Source organism: Corvus hawaiiensis, chromosome 13 (assembly GCF_020740725.1).
Source record: "Corvus hawaiiensis isolate bCorHaw1 chromosome 13, bCorHaw1.pri.cur, whole genome shotgun sequence".
Taxonomy (NCBI): domain Eukaryota; kingdom Metazoa; phylum Chordata; class Aves; order Passeriformes; family Corvidae; genus Corvus; species Corvus hawaiiensis.
Genome location: NC_063225.1, coordinates 9,891,330 through 9,910,717, shown reverse-complemented (window position 1 = coordinate 9,910,717; position 19,388 = coordinate 9,891,330). Strand labels below are relative to the sequence as shown.

Sequence of the window (19,388 nt, the reverse complement as noted above, 5' to 3'; positions counted from 1 at the left end):
AGCTCCAAACAGCCCTTTTCTCTGCACTCTCCCAGTGCCTGCCCTCCCTGGGATGAGCATCCAAACCTAATTCCACTTGCTTGCAACTCAGAGCCATTCCTGCTGTCAGTACGGCTCCGGACAATTCTGGTGGAAGTGGTGCAGGGAGATCTGCCAGAGTCATTCACACTTTTTTATGGGCTTTCCTTTGAATTCTTCTACAATTTCAGGAACAAAGTTGCAGATTTTTGCAGAAGTTTAAACTCTAGGACACTGCTCTGCTGGGCCACCACAGTTTAAAGCTGCTAACAGATTGGATCTTGACTGCATTCCATGACTCAGCCATGCCAGGAGCACAGGATCCCATCCAAAGCCCACCAAATGCAGCGGAAACCTTTCTGCTCTTGGAAGTCACCCTACTGCTTTCAACAGCCCCTGTCCAAACTGAGTTGTTCTGATCCCTGCACAGCTGAGGACACGCAGGACATGGCCCAGCCAGGTGGGAAGGAACTCCAGTGGCTGCAGGACCTCAGTGAAAATGGGAACTGATAGAAAAAAAAAAAATTATATGTCTTGAGCTTTATGCACTTGTTTCTTATTTTCATCCACATGATGAGTGCTTCAAGAGTATGTAGGATCATTGCCTAAAATCTGTGTGTGTCCAAACACTGTGCTCTGGGATAATCCTGCTTGAGCTTGAAGGTTGGACCAGATGCCCCTCTGTGGTGCCTTCCAACCTGACCCGTCCTACGATATCGTCAACCTAATTTTCTCCTGGTCTTCCAAGCCCTGGCACCGATCCAGCGGATGGCGCTGGGAAAGGAACGGGCGACTTTCTCAAGCGAGCTGCCGTAGCAGAGTCTAAATTCCCTTAGTGATGAGGAAAGGGAGACGCAGGAACACGCCGGGGCTGCCCAGCGGCGGGATGGCGCCTGTCAGACCGCCTGGCCCCGCCGGGATGGCCCCGGTGGCTCCGCAGGTCCCGGAGCGGCTCCGCGGGCACCGGGCCGGGGCAGGAGAGGGCGCCCTCTGCCGGCTGCCCGCGCCCACGTGCGCCCTCCCCGCGCGCCGCCGCCGGCGCGCAGCCAATGGGGGAGCGGGGGGTGTGTCCCGGCGGCCGCCGCCGCCAATGGGCGCGCGGAGCCGCGGCGGGGGCGTGGCCGGGCGCGCGCCGCGGCGATCCCCGGTGCCGGGGGCGGGCAGGGCGCACTCGGGCCGTGCTCCTGTGGCTGCGCTGCGCGCTCGGCCCCGCCGCCGCATTACCATGTTTGACGGCTGCCTCCTGCCCCTCGTCGTACCCTGCCTGCTGCTCTGCGGACTGGACGCCGGCACAGGTAGCGCTCCCCGCCGCCCCGGCTCCCCTTCCCCGGCGGCGCTGACAGGGTCCGGCCCCGGGCGGCAGCGTGCGGGCGCGGAGCGCAGGGCACGCACCGCATCCCCTGCGTGGCCGCGGTTCCAGCCCGCGGGATGAATTGCTCCAGGCTTTTGTATTTTCTTTTCCTGTCCTCCCGCTGCTGCTGTAGCGTTCCATGTGGAAAGCTGCTGACTGTCCTTGGCTGCGGCTGCGGCTCGCTCTGCTTTTCCCCTTCTCCCTGCAGATTTTTATTGGGGTTGGTGAAATGCGATGCTTGTGTCTGAGCTATATATTTTTTTTAATGATACAAGTAGCTTTAGCGTTTGCTCTATTCCTGTCTTCCCTGCACGTTTTTGTCTCTAATATATGTGTATATGGAGAGAAATAAATCGCTGTGCTCCGCTGGCTCCATTGTCTGCGCAGCCCGTTCCCAGTTTCCAGCGCGGGGCTGTCTGCGCTGAAACCCGAGCGCGGGGCTGTCCCGGGAAGCGGGGGGTGCCGCAGCCCCCGGCCGCCCCGTCGGGCCGCGGCTCCGGGGTGCGAGCGCCTGAGCCTCTCTCCTTCTCGCCTGCAGCTGGCGGAGCGGAGCTGGAAGTGGTGATCCCGGAGCGAGTGCCGCTGGAGAAGATCCACCTGCTGCCGCCCGGAGGGGATCGTGGCGGCCCCCGGCGCCGGCGGGCAGCGGCGGAGCAGGAGGAGGAGGAGGCTGTGCTGCTCCGCCTGCCCGCCGCCGGCGCCGAGCTGTACCTGCACCTCCGCCGCGACCTGCGCTTCCTGGCCCGGGGCTTCGCGGTGGAGCGGCGGCGCGGGGAGGCGCGGCGGCCCCCGCGGGAGCGGCTCTGCTTCTACTCGGGACACGCGCTGAACCGCAGCGACTCCTTCGCCTCCCTCAGCACCTGCGCCGGGCTGGTACTGCCATCCCACCCCGCTCCCCTGCACCGGGCCGGTACTGCCATCCCGCCCCGCTCCCCTGCACCGGGCTGGTACTGCCATCCCACCCCGCTCCCCTGCACCGGGCTGGTACTGCCATCCCACCCTGCTCCCCTGCACCGGGCTGGTACTGCCATCCCGCCCCGCTCCCCTGCACCGGGCTGGTACTGCCATCCCGCCCCGCTCCCCTGCACCGGGCCGGTACTGCCATCCCGCCCCGCTCCCTTCCTCAGGGCTGGTACTGCCATCCCACCCCGCTCCCCTGCACCGGGCTGGTACTGCCATCCCGCCCCGCTCCCCTGCACCGGGCCGGTACTGCCATGCCATCCTGCTCCCCTGCACCGGGCCGGTACTGCCATCCCGCCCCGCTCCCCTGCACCGGGCCGGTACTGCCATCCCGCCCCGCTCCCCTGCACCGGGCCGGTACTGCCATCCCACCCCGCTCCCCTGCACCGGGCCGGTACTGCCATCCCGCCCCGCTCCCCTTCGTGGGCTGGTACTGCCATCCCGCCCCGCTCCCTTCCTCAGGGCTGGTACTGCCATCCCACCCCGCTCCCCTGCACCGGGCCGGTACTGCCATCCCGCCCCGCTCCCCTGCACCGGGCTGGTACTGCCATCCCACCCCGCTCCCCTGCACCGGGCTGGTACTGCCATCCCACCCTGCTCCCCTGCACCGGGCTGGTACTGCCATCCCGCCCCGCTCCCCTGCACCGGGCTGGTACTGCCATCCCGCCCCGCTCCCCTGCACCGGGCCGGTACTGCCATCCCGCCCCGCTCCCTTCCTCAGGGCTGGTACTGCCATCCCACCCCGCTCCCCTGCACCGGGCTGGTACTGCCATCCCGCCCCGCTCCCCTGCACCGGGCTGGTACTGCCATCCCGCCCCGCTCCCTTCCTCAGGGCTGGTACTGCCATCCCACCCCGCTCCCCTGCACCGGGCCGGTACTGCCATCCCGCCCCGCTCCCCTGCACCGGGCTGGTACTGCCATCCCGCCCCGCTCCCCTGCACCGGGCCGGTACTGCCATGCCATCCTGCTCCCCTTCGTGGGCTGGTACTGTCAGCCCGACGAGGCGGGATGCCTGTGCTTCACCTCCCCTCAGCGAGGTGACCCTCCCGTCCCTTCACCTCGCTGTCCCCTCGCGTCCCGGGCCCTGCCGAGCTCCAGCGCTGTCCCGTGGTGGGTGTTTGGCCCACTCTGGCTCTCCACTGTGGAGTTTCCTCAGCCTCAGCCATCCCTGAGGGGCCTCAGGCCCTGCGGTTCTGCTGTGGGTGGGCAGCAGAACCTGAGGGTGCTGTAGAGGAGCATCCTGGAGGAAGGAACATCTTGTGTCACTGTCCCCCAGCCATGGGGCAGGTGGCTGTGTCCCGCTGGGGGTGATTTGATGCCATCCTGGCTCGATCCTGTGGCAGCTGTGCAGCTGTGCAGCTGGCTCTTCCCACCAGGCTCCTGCTGTCGGTGTTGGGGTGTTCACTGGGAGCTGTGGTCAGGGAGCAGCCAGTGCTCCAGCATGGTTGGAGGAACATGCCACTCAGGGGTGCTTTTCCCACCACAAGTGTCAGGATTTCTCTGCCCGAGACTGTAGTTTCAGGTGGCTCTGCAGGGCCTGGCTCTCCTCGGAGCATCCTGGCAGGAGCAGGTGATCTTGTGTGGGACAGAAAGTTTCTCAGTGGTAGAGACTGAGACTCTTGAGACATTGAATAGTTTGCAGTTATTGTTGATAACTTGAAAGTACTTCAGGACATCAGTGGATCATTAGGCAGTGATTCCCAGCACATGGTCCTGGGAAATGTGCCTGTCAGAACAGACCTGGTGATGGAGATTAATCCTTACACCGTAGTGAGAAGCACTACGCCCTCGGAACTCCAGCCTTCGTTCTGGAGCCATTTGAGGGCGCTGTGCCTCAGGATTAAAAAAACCCCAACAGAGATGCTGAGGTGTGAGTGGCACTGGAAGTTGAGCTGAGTTCCACCGAGGGAAGTTTAAAACTGATATCTCTAGTTCAAGCCTTAAATCACTAACAGCTCTATGCTTTTGTCACCAGGCGTGTTTTGTTAATCTTGCTAGGCTTCCAAAGCTGGAAAGCACAGACAAGCAGAGGAGGAACCTTTAAAAAAAAGAGGAATGTAGTTGTAGGCACAGTATTAACTGCCTGAGTCAGGGAATGGAGGAGGGGGTGAAAAAGCTTGGCGAAATTCCCAGTAGAAAAGCTGAAAAAGAGACAAGACTAGTTGGTCTTTGCTCACTACTCTGCAGAAGTGAACAGCAATTTTTGCAGTACCTGTTTGGGTCATGTGAATTCTAAGCAATGACTAAATTGACATAACTGAGCTGGATCAGTCTGGGATCAGTGTCAGAGCTGCTGTTTTGTGCCACCTCTTGGGGAGCAAAGCCCATGTGTTAGTGACAGTGTTGATAAAGTTCTGCTTGCCTTTGCCTGTGCATCTGGTCCTGGGAGTGCTGAGTGGTGTGAGCAGATGTGTTGGGAAAGAAGTGTTTCTGCATGTTGGGATACTTGTTTCCTATTACAGGAATCCATTCATGCTCTTCATTCAGATAATCACCGGGAGTGGGAAAGGGCTAAAAGCAGGTGCATGGTACATTTGGGTGAGTTAAAGTTTATAACACCCTTGTGATCTCAAAATTAGAGAACAGAAAGCTCCAGTGTCTGGAGGATGAGCCTGAACTTAAGATGGATGAAACTAAACTTAAGATGAACCTCATTAATTATTGAAATGGTTTCTTTGAAATAATCCACACCACCATGTAGATAAACCTTCTTATTCTAGCTAAGTGGACCATTTTGGTTTCTTAAGTCTGTCTTTAAACATGAAACATCTCACATTTTAGGCTGTTTTCAGTGTTTACACAGCATTTTGCAGTGGCCACACTAAACAAGTTTACCTGTAGTGAAAGCTGTGCAATTTAGTGGTAAGATGTTTTCTGGGATCAGCGGAATCAAAAGTTTGCCCCAAATTATCTAGGAAGTCTTCAATCTGCCATGAGTTGAACTGAGAGCAGGTGATTTTAGAGCCCAAAATTTTTTGCCTTCTAGTCTGGCAATTTAAAATGCTAAGACCATCACTTAAAAAAAAAATTTATTTTCCTGTTGCTTCCTTGAGCCCTGTTTCCTACAGAAAGAATGAGGCTTTGCCCTCAGCAGCAGCAGCAGCTTTACAGGTGGGACATGGGCCAGACCTGTTGGGCTAGAAGAAAAACCTTGGTAGTGGAAACCTTGCAGCCTGTTTGTCCTGGCATTTGTCTTCTGAGCAGTTCTAATGCTGCAGTGGGGGATTTCCTGAAAACTCCAGCATGGGAGTGCTCATTGGACTCTAAGGAGTGCTCACTGGACTCTAACTGGGTGATCAGGACATCTCCTTCAGAAAAGCTGGTTGCTAAGAAGTAGAGTGGGCAGTAATACTGTGTCCTGTTCTCCAGCTGGCTCAGGCTTTGCTGTAATCATATTCTCAGCCATGCCATAAATCATACCAAAAGTGATACAAAATGATCAGGGCAAGTGGAGTTCTAGTAAAAACAAAATCCCTGACACAGTGGCATGAAAACTGAGTTGCAGCCAGACTGAGTAATTGCTTCCTGGTGATGATATCAGATTCCCAGTGTGGCATCTGAAGGTTGGGGTCTGGTTTTAAGCTCTGCTCGCAGATGCTGCTGTTAACCAGTGTATGGCTGCTGTAGTTTCCTGCTTTGGCTGTGCTCTTGGAGCTGTGTGAGGTCACAGTGAGGTAAGGACTGCTGTACCCAAGTTCTCATCATTTAGATACAGCTAAAATACCTCATGTGAGGATGCTCCAACCCTCCCGTTCTCCTGACAGCCTGGGAGTTCAGCACCGGCAGGAGGCACCGTGTTCCTGGAAGGTGCTGCTGCCTTCCCCTTGGCAGCACTGTCCTCTGGGGAGTGCAGTTGTGCCAACACTTGGATTCTGGCCACAGCTCAGGGCTGCACTTTCCTTCCCTGGTGCTGGGCACTCACAGGCAGTTCTGCAGCCCCTGGGACCAACACTGGAAGACAGCAGCCAGTCCAGGAACTTTATCTTTTTGGAAGTTCCAGCTTTGTAAGGCCACAGTAGAGTCACTGTCACATGCTGAAGTGCTGGACTGCAGCATCAGCCGCTTACAGCAGGTGTAGGCTTTTCATATTTCTTGTACCTGAATTTTGGAAACAGTTACAGTTTTAAGAGGGTCATGAGTCCATGTCAAAATAAGCATTAGACTTAGAAATGAACTTGAAAACTCTGTTCAGGAACTGTATCTGAAAGATGAAAATCACTGGGATGCATTTAGAGGCAGAGGTTTGATGCTAAGTAATTTGTCTTCCATTTTAAAATCCAGAATCTTTGATTTTGGGTTCAGGATTGCTCTTTGGCATGTCTCTAAATAAAGTGGATTATCCTCAGTTGAGATAAGAGAAGAGTTTGTGCCTCCCTTCTGTTCAGGCTAGTTCATATAACATTTTCACACCCTGGTTTTGTCTCCTTTGAACTTCCTTGTGCAGACTGGATTGGTAGAAGTGGATGATGCACATTACAAAGGTTCATGGAGTGAGAACAGTGATTTTTCTCTTTGTAGGATGGAATGGACTAATTGAAACTACACCTTAAGAAATGCACACTGGAAGTTGGGAAACCCTAAATATTTTGCAGTAATGTCTCATACAATCTACTCAGAGAGGAAGAGGGATTCTTTTCTTCCAAGCTTTGTGTACATTTGCCTTTGTTAAACTTCCTGCATCTCCTGGTGGACAAATCTTCCAGCTTGTTAAAATATTTCTGAATGGTGGCTCTTCGTTCTGGTGTGTCCTGTTCACTTGGGACCATCCATAAACTTTGTGAGGGTGTAGATGTAGATTAAGGACAGATGATAAGAGCATCTATCTGGACTTCTTCCTCTAAGGTCTCTGAAGTCCTACTGGTTTCCAGGTAGGTGTAAGTACTTCGCAGGACCTGGATGTCCTGGTGTGGGTTTGGATCCTGTCTGGAAGGCCAGTGAGGGCAAAGAGAACTGAGTAGGTTGGACTGCAGCCTCCAGGGAATGAGCAGTGACTCCAAGGACTCCTGGTAAAACAGTAAATCTGATCTGCTCTTGGGAAAAAGAGGAACAAGGATGCAGAAGAGGCCGCAGTGTGTCAGGCTTAGGTTGTCCAGGGGCGAGTGAGTGGTAAAGATGAGCCCTTCCCTGATAGTTCATCCTGTGCCATAGGTACCTTAGATCGGTGAACTGTCCCTCGAGAGGAGTTTGCCTGCCTTCATTCACTGCAGAGGGAGGTGATGCCTAGTTCAGAGCAGATACTGCAGCTTGGTGAGCTCCATCCCTGGCCGGTGAAGTGTTTTCTGCCTGCACCAGGGCAGTGCTGCCCTTCAGGTGACTCAGGAGCCTCTGCTGCTGTGGGAAGCAGGGCAGAGCAGGAGTGTGGGGATTATAAGATGATACAATTTCCCCTGAGGAAACCTTCAGCTCTGCTGAACTCCCCTGTCTGGGAGAGGAGCTGTCTGGCATTCATCCATAGCTGGGCCACGAGCTGAAAAGTTAAATCTCTTAAAATTGCTGTGCTGGGTTTCCTTGTGATGGGATTGTCTTTCCTCTTCCACAATGGACAAGAGGGAGAACATGTTGGGGTTTTGTTGTTCAGTAGAGTTGGAAGCCAGAGCAGATATTCCTGGGTATTGTCTGCTCTCAGAACTGAGTGTAAACCTGAAATGACTCTGGAACAAGACTTAAAGCTCTTCTTTTAAATTTGCTTGAATTGCACTTTTAAATAATAACCAACCAAAGCTGAAACATGATTAATAAGGACGGGACTAAAACCCACATGAAGTTTATTAAACTGTATCTGTGAGTTGTTTTGTTCTTCACTTTAAACATTAACTTCCTTTTAACTTTGAGGAAATGGTTAAACAACGATTTACAGCGTAACAGTTGAGAAATTGAGAAGGGGATGGAATTTGTCAGATGTTTAAATCTGTTCTCTTTTCAGCGTGTTCGTATGTATGTAACTAATGAACACTTAGGAGCAAGAGAAAAATCTGTTAAAGATTCAGCATTTCACAGATCTCCTTCAAAGATGTTGTGAAAATAAAAAAGGCTGGAAAAACAGTGTAACTGTTGGAGAGTATTAACATGTGGGAAGGTCGAGAACCATGTGCAGAGAACACTGAGGATTTGGATCCCTGTTCTGAGCAAGCCCTGGAGCTGCAGTAGCTCCACCAGCACTACCAGGGCACAGGGGCAGAGCAATGAAGCCAAGAGGCAGGATGGGGTCATACAAAGGCTGTGTTGCCACTGTCATTTCAGTGACATTGTGTAAGGACCTTCCTCCTTTTCCTGCTGTGATTTAGCCCAAGAAAAGCTCCGGTGGAAGATGATGTACACATCAGAGAAGTGAACTACTGGTAGTACAGTACTGGTAGTACAGGAGTAGATCAGAGAGTGAGCAAGTTACTGGAGTGACCACTGTGTGTGTGAAACTCTGGGTAAGAGCACATGGGAATGTTTTGGTGGTGATCAATGGTAAGCTGACTCCTAAAACAAGGATATGCAATATCCTTAATGTGAAAGATCTTGCCACTGTTAAGCACAGTGGTGAATGGGGCTGTAGTGGGAAGTGTGGATTATTGTTTGTTTTAATCAACTTGTCAGTTTGCCTGCCTTTGGAGGCAGAAATCATTCCAGCCTTTCCCCTTAGCGGAGCTGCAGGGTTCTGTCAGCTACATGGTCTGGCCATACCAACTGTAAAATTAATGCAGATGATGGTGAACTCTTACACTCCTCTGAATTTTTGGGCTCCTGATGACTCCTGTGTCTCCAGGATGGTGGGGTTGGGCAGTAGCTGCTTTTCCCAACATTTAGCAATCCCAGATCCTGGGCTCCCACAGAGAGAGAAGGGTGGGAGGGAGTATCCCAGCTTTTGATATGCATCTCCCCAAGCATAATTGCAAGTGAATTGCCGGATCCAAAGCATTTCACTTAATTGGAATGATTTCCAGAGATGTGGGAAAAGTAGCTCCGAGAGTTACGGGGTCTTCTGTTTTACTTCCTTATCTTCAAAATCCAAAGCTTCTCCAGTCCCTTAAATCGTACAGACAGGAGAAGAAAAGCACAGAGGCTTTGTCCAGTGCTGATGTCTGATATCTCATGCTGGGATTAGCACAGGGCAGGATCTGGAGGATTTGAGGGATGCAGATGAGGAATGCATTTCTTGTGGAAAAAGCAAAATAATGATCAGACTATTCAAGTTACAGAATCCAAAAGATCTCCTCTGGGCCAACAGGTTTGGGGACTCTTCAGAACCCAGATGCCAAGTTTGGGGAAATTTTTGACTCCCTAGGAATACTTTACAGGCACGATCCTGTAAACCTTTCCTGCTTGAACCTCTGTTTGCCTTGTCAGATTGATCTTGAGATGCTTCCCAATGTATTCCAGGGTGAAGATGCATGGCTCTTTCCCTCCATAGGTTTCACAATTCCACAGCAAATGTGAAACATAAGTCTTTTCCAATGGTTTAAATTATTTTCACTTATGATGCCAGAAAGTTGGGATAATGCCGGGTAGTGATGAAACTGACTTCTTCTTACATATTTTTGGCACCAGCTGAAATGGTTGGCAGTCTGTCAGGAGCTCTGGTGTGGCTTTTAGTACCATGGCACCAGATTTACAACCCTTCTTCTAAATAATTAAAACCTGTATTAAAAAAGGGGGCTGGGGCTACCTCCCAGCTGGAAGATTGGAACAAGGAGGGGAAGTAGTGGAGAACATTGTAAAGGAGGCTGGAAGAACAAGTCACCAGGGCTTTTGCTGTCTCTGAAGCAATTCTGACAAAGCCCAACTTGTGATTTAAATGAAAAGGCAGCCTTTTGGACACTCCAGGGCAGAGTGGGTCTTATAAACTGGTGAGCATTCCATAGGGCCAAGGAATAATGTCGGGTTTTCTCTGTAAATGGAAGGTGCCAAGGCATTTTATCCTTAAGCAACTCCCCTGCCCCAAGAGCAACGTCTCTTTTGGAAGGCCCCCAGAGAGGTGTCTCTTGTCTCTTTAGAGACAGGGGACTGATTGTCTCTGCTGTGCTTTGCAGCCATGGCCAGTGGAGACACCAATTTTTACAGTTTTATTTTTGTCCAATTACTCTTTGGAAGTCAGTGACCCTTTCTGAGACACCCTGGTTTCCCTTGGATGCTGTTCAGTTCGTGTGGCTGTCAAAGGAGGAGAGCTCTCATTTCTGCTAGCAGAAATTCCTCTTGCTGGAAATACTGGGCCAAAGGGATTTCCTGGGTGTACGTGAGGACTGAATTTGGCAGGGAGGTGTGGAAATGTACAATATACAGTATGTAATGTATATTATAAATCATATTAGTACAGTCAGCTGTTGAACACACAGCGTTTGCATGTACGTGCAGAGCATTTCTTTGGAGAGTTGCCTGGCTGGCACAGAACGTGGGGAGGGGGGGACCAGAAAGGTCTGGTCTCTCTTTTTATGTATAGGATGGGTGTTGGACCTCTCTGGAAGCACCTTTACCTTTCAGGTGCACAATCCTGGCAGGCCAGATGAGCCCTTCTGTTGTTAACAGAAGTTAAATCAGAACTAGAGACTTCTCGCAAGGGGGGGTACATGGCAGAGCTGTGTTTTGAGGCTTTTAATTGCAATATAAGTAATCACTGGATTAGTACAATGAAAAGTAAGAACCCCTCATTGTAAATACTCACTTCGTGCAAAGTGTTTCAACTGCAGTGTTGATTACTAAACCTGGAGGCTTTGTTAAGTTTTAAGGTGATAACTTTGAATTCACTCTCTTCTTTTCATGCCAGAAAAGGAGTGGAAAAAGCATAAAAGAACCTTAAAAGCTCTGGGTTGTGAGCAGAGGAGGGCTCTCCTGGGGCAGAAGCTGGCTTCCAAAGGTGTTCTTGCTGGCCCCGGTGTAAAGTCTGGACTTGGTGCAGGGAAGGCAGGGATTTAGTGCTCCGACCTGGACCCTACGGAGTTACTTAGGCAGGGTCTTTGCCTTCCCTGTGTCACTTATTCCGGGTATGGTGGAAAATCCTGTAACTGGGACAGTACAACAGTCCATTCCTGACTTCATCTCTGAAATCCAACCCTTGGCTGGCAGGGAGAGCAGTGCTGACTGTATGGCCCTTAATGTAGTTGGGAAGAGGTATTTGGTCCCAAAAAACGCGTTTGGCTCTTCAAGTTACACTTGCATCAGTTCACTCAGTGTTCCTTGTGAGGGTGGTACACACAGGCGCCTCCTGTGTGCAGGCAGTGTCACCTCCGTGCTCTCTGAGACAATAAATGCCATTTTATGGCAGTGCAATCCTGGCAGTTGGAAAGGTGATTTTGAAGGGATTTCTGTTAACAGGATTTATTTGTCCTCGTGTGAGCTGAGCATCTTGTAAAACATGCATATTTGTGGGGCTGTGTCTGGAGGGAGAGGAAGAAGGGAAACCAAAGGTGTTGACAGGAATCTCCACCTTTTCTTTGTACGTGCACAGTGCATTGTTTCTAAATAGTTCTCAGTGATATAAAAATAAATATGAGAAGCAGTTGAAGTTCTTTAATCTGTATTACACAGGCTGAACACAACCATAATCACATCATTTCCTCACAATAAATAATGATTGCAGTGAAATGACCTGGGTTCAGACTGGGCTGATAGACAAGCTTTGGGTACCAAACTGATGGGGGTTTTTTTGTTCTGTTTTGTGGGCAGGTTGGCTACATCCAGCTTGGATCAGAGCAGCTGCTGATCCAACCTGTGAATGCATCTGAGACCTCATTTAGTGGAAAGGAACATTTCGTCAGGCGGAGACGATCCACCAAAGCCGGCCATCCCACCGAGACACACGGTCCTGAGGAGCACTGCAAGGTTGTAGCAGGTGAGCTTGGAGTGGCTCCAGAGAGCAGCCATGGGAATTATGTTTGTATTTTGTAATTCTGGTGGTTGGGTGGCTGGAGCTGGGGAAGATGGAAAGTGTGAGTGAATCCTGCTGCTGCTTCAGGCAGCGGTCACATCGCAGACATGAAGTTGTCAGGGCATGTGCTGTATCATTGAACTTGTGAGATGATAAATTCTGTTTTAACCTTGCAGTGTGACCACTGCTCAGGGAAGGATTCACTGGGTTTTTAGCAAAGGTCCAGGTTTGTTTAAGTGAAGTAAGTGTTTAAGTGAAGGTTAGGGGAGGCTTTTCCATCTCACCTCTCCGCTGGAGCTGTGCCAAGCAGGCAGGGATAGAATGGTGATCCTCACATTTCAGAATGTGGAAAACATCACTTCAGCTACTTTGATGTATTTTAATCAGAAGTATCATCTATGGAGTCCAACTCCAGGGATCCAGCTCATAATAGGATAAAGAGGTATCTGGAGATAGAAGAGATGCACAGTTTGTCTTTCAAAACAATCTGTTTTCTTTTCAGCTTCTCATGCCATCATTCTTACTTCTATCTAGCAGAGTACATGATCCATATCAGGGTCAACTGAGCAGACTTTGTATTATTTTATGGATTTTAATTGCTTTTGTAAGGGCTTGTGTGCATTTGGAACAGATGTAGTTCAACAAGGTGACTTTTTTAACTAGGAGCTTGATTTTGCTTTTTCTACCTGGTGTTTGACTAACCAAACTTAAGCTCTATCTGATAAAATAGCTGTTATATCATATATTATAATTTGCTATCATTTTTCAAGAGAAAAATGGCTAAATCTGTTCTTTGATCATATCCTGTCTTCTCCCACTTTCAAAGCCACACAGTCAAATTGCCAGCTGGTATAAATTGGTCTAGTTTTTGACTTCTTTGGAGCAATTGAATTTTATCCTTTCTGGAATTCTCTCTGGGTGGGTTGCGTAGGGGGTATTTTTTATGCACTTTGTGTAATTTCTTCATTAGGTTGCAGTGTCCCTGTATCTTCTGTTCCTTTCATTCCCTTCCTGCCCCACTACACAATATTCCAGCTTCTGCCTTCTTCTGGATGGGCTGCATAAATGGAGCAGTGGGTTGTGCTGCTGGGCTGCCGAGAGGCAAAATGGGGAGGTTTTCTGGGTACAGGAGTGAGACTCACTGGTTTGGGAACAGCAGAGTGCTTAGAGACAGGGGCTGCTGTTGGACATTGAAGGACATGGCAGCAACAGGAAGCACAAAAAGCTTCCTTGTGGGAACAACAGTGGAAGAGGCCTGAAGGAACTCACTGTAATGGGCAGCCAGGAACCTGAAGTTTGCCTGTAAGGCTTTGAATCACAGTTTTTGTGTTTAACCAGACCTGTGCACCAGCAGGGGTGACCTGTGCCTTCTCCTAAGCCGTGTCCTCCCTGGCACTGCTGCTGGTAAATCCTGCAGCCAGGGCCTTTGTTTTCTCCTGTGTGGAGCAGAGTGCTTCACAGTTCAGCAGGTTTATCATTCTCAGGAGTTCAGACTAAGCCAATCTTCTTTCTGATTCTCTGAGAATGAAATCTTGGATCTGGTTACAGTTACAGATCCCTTATGTCTCTTTTCAGAGAAAACATCAGAATTTAGCACTGCTCTGATTTCCCAGCCAAGTTCTGTAGGTGCTGCAGCCCTGTGGTCACAGAAAATGCATTTCAGAATTCTTACACTATAAAAAAAGGCAGCCATTAGTTAAAAGCTGAACTGAACCAAAATCAGTCCAGGAAATCAGCCTCATCCTTTTGCCATTGAACCTTTTGACCTTTTTTCTAGGGACAGGATGCTCCCTGTCATTGGCAGAACTGAAATTCCCTCCTTCAGAAGAGGGGCGAAAGGAAGGAAACTGGGGAGACACTGGGTAATAATTATATGGGATCACAGAGGGAAAGAGGAGCTGAGTGAGCATGAAGATACTAAAGGAAGACAGTGAAAAAAGAGTATTTCCAGTGGCACCTTCTGCTTCCTGAAGGCTTCTGGGGACCCATTGCTACAGTTGAGAACAGAATTCCCATCCCTTGGGTGCTGATTCCTTCTGCTGTGCTAAGAAGGGAGCCAAGCCCCTGCAGTGCTGCTCCTGCAAACAGCCACTGCTCCAAGTAGCCCAGTCCTAAAATAATGCAATTGCTCCTGGGCTTTCCCACTTAAAGGCAGATCACTGAATGTTTGTCATTGTTGAGGGAGAGAAATGTAAGTCATGGCTGTTAATAGGCTTAGCACGTTAACGACCTAATTGACTCCTGTCTGCTTTGGATTAACTTTCCTGCACAAGGAATTTAGAAACAAAAAAAATTAATCCTGTCTGACACACAAAAGGTCCATTTCTATTGAAACTGTGTGGAAGCGGCCATCTAGGGATGGGTTTCCAGAGTTTCTGCTGGGAAAAGGTCTCTTCGCTGTAGTACTCACCAACATGGGCTGGTCAGATTTGTACTAGAGGTTGTTTTCCATTGGCTTAAAATTTGGCTCACCCAGGCTAAAACCTGGCAGGAAAGATTGGAGGTTGTAAATACATGGGAATATTCATATGCCAGACATTTTAGATACAAACCCTGTATTGTGGAATGACATAGACAGAAAAATGGTCTGTGTAAATACAGTATAAAATTAGTATAAATACAGTATAAAATTAGTATTTTTCAAGGGCACAGAAGTGCCATCCTTAGGCATTTTCCAGTCCTTTACTGCTGTTCTTGTATTTTTTGAATACACAAGAACCACCCCTATATGTATTTTCTTCTTCAAATTTTGTAATTCAGAGGTAGCTGGCATAATCTGGTGTTATTTGGGAAACAAAATACAAAACATCAGCTGAATTTTTAATGTTAATTATTGATCATGTTATGAAAATTTAAACAGGGCTAAATTGCCCAGTGACAAATTTCCTGTGATATATGAACTTAATTACTTGTAAAACAAAGGTGCTTGGTGGTGTAATGACTCGTGTGAGTATTTGGAGGAGGAGCAGGAAAGCACTTTAAGAAAGCAAAATGAACTTAATTAGGAAGTGCTACTGAGGGGACAGAGAGCACAGCTTTCCAAGGGCATTGCCCTTGTGTTCCACCCAGAAATGTGGTGCTCTCCCTACAGACCCCAGCCTTGGGAGAGGGAAAGTGGCTTGGGGCCAGGTAATGCCATCAGACTGGTTTGATAAGGGGTGGTTAAAATCTCTAAAACAACTCCTTTAGTCTAAGTGGTGTAACATGTCTTGCAGCACTCAAAATTATTTTTAGGTCTGCAGGAGAACTTTGTGGGAGCCAAATTTCTCCTGGAATAATCTGTATAAGAGGATTAATCTGGCTGTAGTCAAGAATGGGAAAGTACTTAAGGTTTTGCATGACTGGATCCTTGAGATTTGAACCTGAAAGTGTCTACTAATGGGTTAAAAAAAAATCCCAGGGCTGATGTTGTAATTCCAAAGTGCTCCAGCAGCAAAGGAGGGATCCCATCACCACGAGCCAGGTGCTATTGTTAGACATATGATATGTGAATATGTTTTATTTTTATCACCTGTCATCCAGCAAGAGAAAGAGTTCAAGTCACAATGCACATTTCTGCTCAGGCATGAACATGAGCCCCTGTGAGGCAAACAGAAAACCTATTAAAAGGTTTCCAGGTGCACATGCAGTGAGGGGGAAGGAAGGGAAGGTTGGGTTTCACTTGCTCTGCAGCATGGAGTTGTGAGGAACATGGGAAATAGCTTCACACCAGTGATGTGAAACACTTCTCATCTCTGGACACTGGGCAGCATCTGTACAAACCTCCTGTCACACCCTGCTCGGACAAATTTCTTGTCAAAGGTCCTGGAGAAGTGTTTCTACTGTGGAGAGAGTGGAGTCAAAGGGAGTTTTGTTTGCAGGTTTTAATACACAGAAGTAAGAATTTCCCTGCAGAAGAGCCAGACAGGAGAGAAAGATCTCTTTTAATGCATCATACATGATTTTTGCAGTGCCCGACCCCTGAGATAGAGCTTCTTTAATTGCCCTGTCTCTGTGACCTTGTGACATACAATAAAGCTGTTTCCATGTGACAATGTCCACCACAACCTCAGCTGCAGTAAATGGATTATTTATGTTAACTATCATGGAACAACACTGGTTTAACTATTTTCTGAGATTTGGACACATATTTTGCATGTTTTCTTTGCCATCAAAGTCTGTGGATGGGAAAATTATTCCATTTTTCTTGATTCTGAGAAAATATCAATGTTCAAGACAGACTCAAACCATGTTGTGAAAGCATAGGAATCTCCTCTATGTCATAAAACTTTCTGTTTCTTTGGGAAAAGTAGATTCTGTTATAACTTTTCCAAAAGTCTCCAGTGATGTATGAAAGTCTCCTTACATAGAAAGGGTTTGATATAAAATACAGTCCAGGAGCATGAGAGAGAGCAGCTTGTCTTTGGAGGGAAGGTTGTTATTTCATGTTTATGGTATAGACCCCATAAATTACTCTTAAATGTGGGTTTGCTTTAAACCCTTTTGTCAGTTTAAATGAACCAGTTTTCCTTTAATGCAAAGATGCTGCACACCCAGTGAAATAATGGAAGATCAATATTTTAATTCACAAAGTAACAACGTGTTGCTTCTCTGCATAGTTACTTTGCAACCTGTTTTAACAATTTATCAAAGCTGGTAATAATTTAAGTAAGTGCTGGTGTGCAGGTATCAAATGTAGAGAATGCTTTCCCCGAACAGGTATAAATCTTAAACACATGTTACTGCTACGTTGCATTTCTCCATCTTTAATCATTGTCTCTTAGCTGGGTTTTCTCTGCAGGTTTGACTTGGCCTGAAAAAGCAGTTGTTATGGCCAAAAACGTGCACTAAAAATAGAGAGATGTAATGCAACCTGTATTAGTCCATATTAGGAAGCTGCTGTTGGAGAATTAAAGCAGGATTTCAACAATGGGCTCCACAGAAGATGTAATGTGATTAAGTGTTTGCAAGCCCAGAAGGATTCCCTGTATCAGGAACTCAGCACTTTACCCATGGGAGTGTGTCTCACTTCTGTGGATAAATCCCTTGGTTTTTCCAGATCCCTGGTCTTCCAAACAGGGAGTCTGGATTTTCCCTGCAAGCCTGTGATTGTTTCCTCATGGCTGATAAACAGCAGCCTCCTGGAGCAGTCTTACATTCAGAAGTGTCCTTTTCCATCACATGTGGCAAGTGAGGTTTTACTGCAAGTCTGTTCTGGATGATTCCTCAGTGGCGATCCTGAGGAGTGTGAGGGACTCCAGGTTCTTCTTCCACTGCTGTCAAGGTGAAAAAGAGACACAGAAAGGAAGTGTAAGTACACGTAGTGAATGGATTTCTTCCCCTTCCAGAGCAGCTGTGCTGCTCCTTTGCTTGGTTCCTGATAAAGCTGAGTGCTGGTTTCCATTGGAACCCAGTGAAATCCAGCGTGGCAGGTGGTGATGACACATTGTCGGTGTCCTTGTCTCAGGATGTTCATGGATATTCCATGGTCATTCTGGCTAGAAAAGCAGAGAGGTGGTTCTTGGACTAAGGTATATTGCTCATCTTTGAGGTGTCTTTGCTTCTTCCACATTATCACTGTCCACAGCTCAAGCCATGCTCAGTGTGCCTGCTCCTGTACCACTGTAAATTGTCTTATTTATCTGCCATGAGCCTTGTTTGTGCCACCAGGAAAGTGTCCTTTTCATGGGAGATGAGTGCACATAGTCCAGGAGGTGGGAATCTTTGAAAATCTGGTGACAAACTGAACCATTGAGCAGAGATCACAGTGCTTATCCTGTCCTGTCTCACAGACCTGCCATTAAAACAAAGTCCTATGCGTTGTGTTGATGACTGAGTTTGTTTTGCAGAAGAATAAAGTTTTAAGTGATGTGTCCCAAGCCACAGACTGACTTGGATAACAATCCTTGCAGTAAGATCTCTGTGGTGTTTTGAGATGCAGAGTTCATTATTTCTGTCTCAAGTTCTTGTTTGCTGCTGTGCCAGAGAAATAGTCATGAACTTGTGATCTGGTATGAAAGTGGCTGTTTGGGGAAAAAAAATAAACAAAAAAACCACGAAGCAAAACAAAACCATTTTTGGAAGGTGAATTAGGGAATAATGGATCATTCTGGTGTGCAATAATTTTTCCTAGCAGTTGATGCCTGATTTTGTCTGCCATTCCAGTCAGAGAGAAATTGGAGATGCACTTTTGTAGGACAGGGCATTAAAAATGAGAGGACAGCTCTCAGTCTGTAATCAGCTGTTCTTTCAATGAGCCACCATTTGTAATTCCTGAACTTCAGGCAACCCACTGGCATCAGCTGGCTGTGGTAAATCTGAAATTCCAAGGTTTTGGTGGAGGTATAACAGGGCAGGGCACAGGGATGTGCTGCATCCTGGCGGAGGTGAATCCCAGACATGTCTCCATGTCTGGGATTAGTCACCTTTTGAGAGGTGTTTCTATCCTGCTGCTGGTACCAGAGAAATTTTGTGGCATCCTGTCCCTCTGATAATTCAGCATTGACGTATGGTTTTAGGTTAAGTAGTAAGAATATACCTCAAGGACTTCCTTTCTTTAATTTCTAGGCTTGGTTTGTGTGCAGGATCTCCCTTTTCTTTCTGTTTTGCTTTGGAGAGGTGATGAATTTTACTTTCAGGTGAAGCTAATAAAACCTGCCTAATGTGAGTACCAGTCAGAGATTCTCTGGAAAGTCCTGGGGCTTGGGGAGAATTAATTTTAGCTGTTTGCCCCACTTGGATACCCTCTCTTCCTTTTTATGCTGCTGAAGTTACAGGACATGGTAAAACAGAACTTGCCCTCCATTGAGGGTATATGGACATGTTAAAGGGGTCATGGGAGGAGGAAAGGGAGCAAAGGGCTTCGAGGAAGAGCTGGAGAGGGTTTTTAAGGCAGCAATAGGAAAGAGCTTCTAAGGAAAAATGTGGCCTTGCAGAGAAGACCCTGTAGTTTAACTTTTATTTGTGGCTTTTGTTGAACAGCATCCAGAGACTGCCAGTAGGTTTAACAAGAATGAGGTAGCTAAAATTTCAAAGGGAAAGATTAGGCAGGAAAAAATAGTGGAAGGCTGTAGGAGAAGAAGTTGCTTTTAGATGAGTCTGGGAAATGCAGCTGGAAGGGAGGTAGGAGCATCAGGAAAGGCCTCTGCACTTACAGCAAGAATCTGCCAAAAGCCAGACAGTGCTAGACAGTGCTTTTGGTGTGTAATAGGAAAAGGTCATTTGGGGCGG

The 19,388-nt window shown here is 48.3% G+C and overlaps 1 protein-coding gene across 2 annotated transcripts in view; it reads left to right on the top strand.

The window, feature by feature from the left end:
* Positions 1-1,184: 1,184 nt before the first annotated feature.
* Positions 1,185-19,388, top strand: part of ADAMTS17 (ADAM metallopeptidase with thrombospondin type 1 motif 17) — a 158,170-nt gene continuing 139,966 nt past the window's right edge. For both annotated transcript variants that reach the window (XM_048317949.1, XM_048317948.1), the window contains exons 1-3: positions 1,185-1,313; positions 1,908-2,242; positions 11,978-12,143. In XM_048317949.1, the coding sequence (XP_048173906.1) occupies positions 1,244-1,313; positions 1,908-2,242; positions 11,978-12,143 (571 nt within the window). In that variant the 5' untranslated portion in view covers positions 1,185-1,243. The remainder of the gene's footprint in view (positions 1,314-1,907; positions 2,243-11,977; positions 12,144-19,388) is intronic.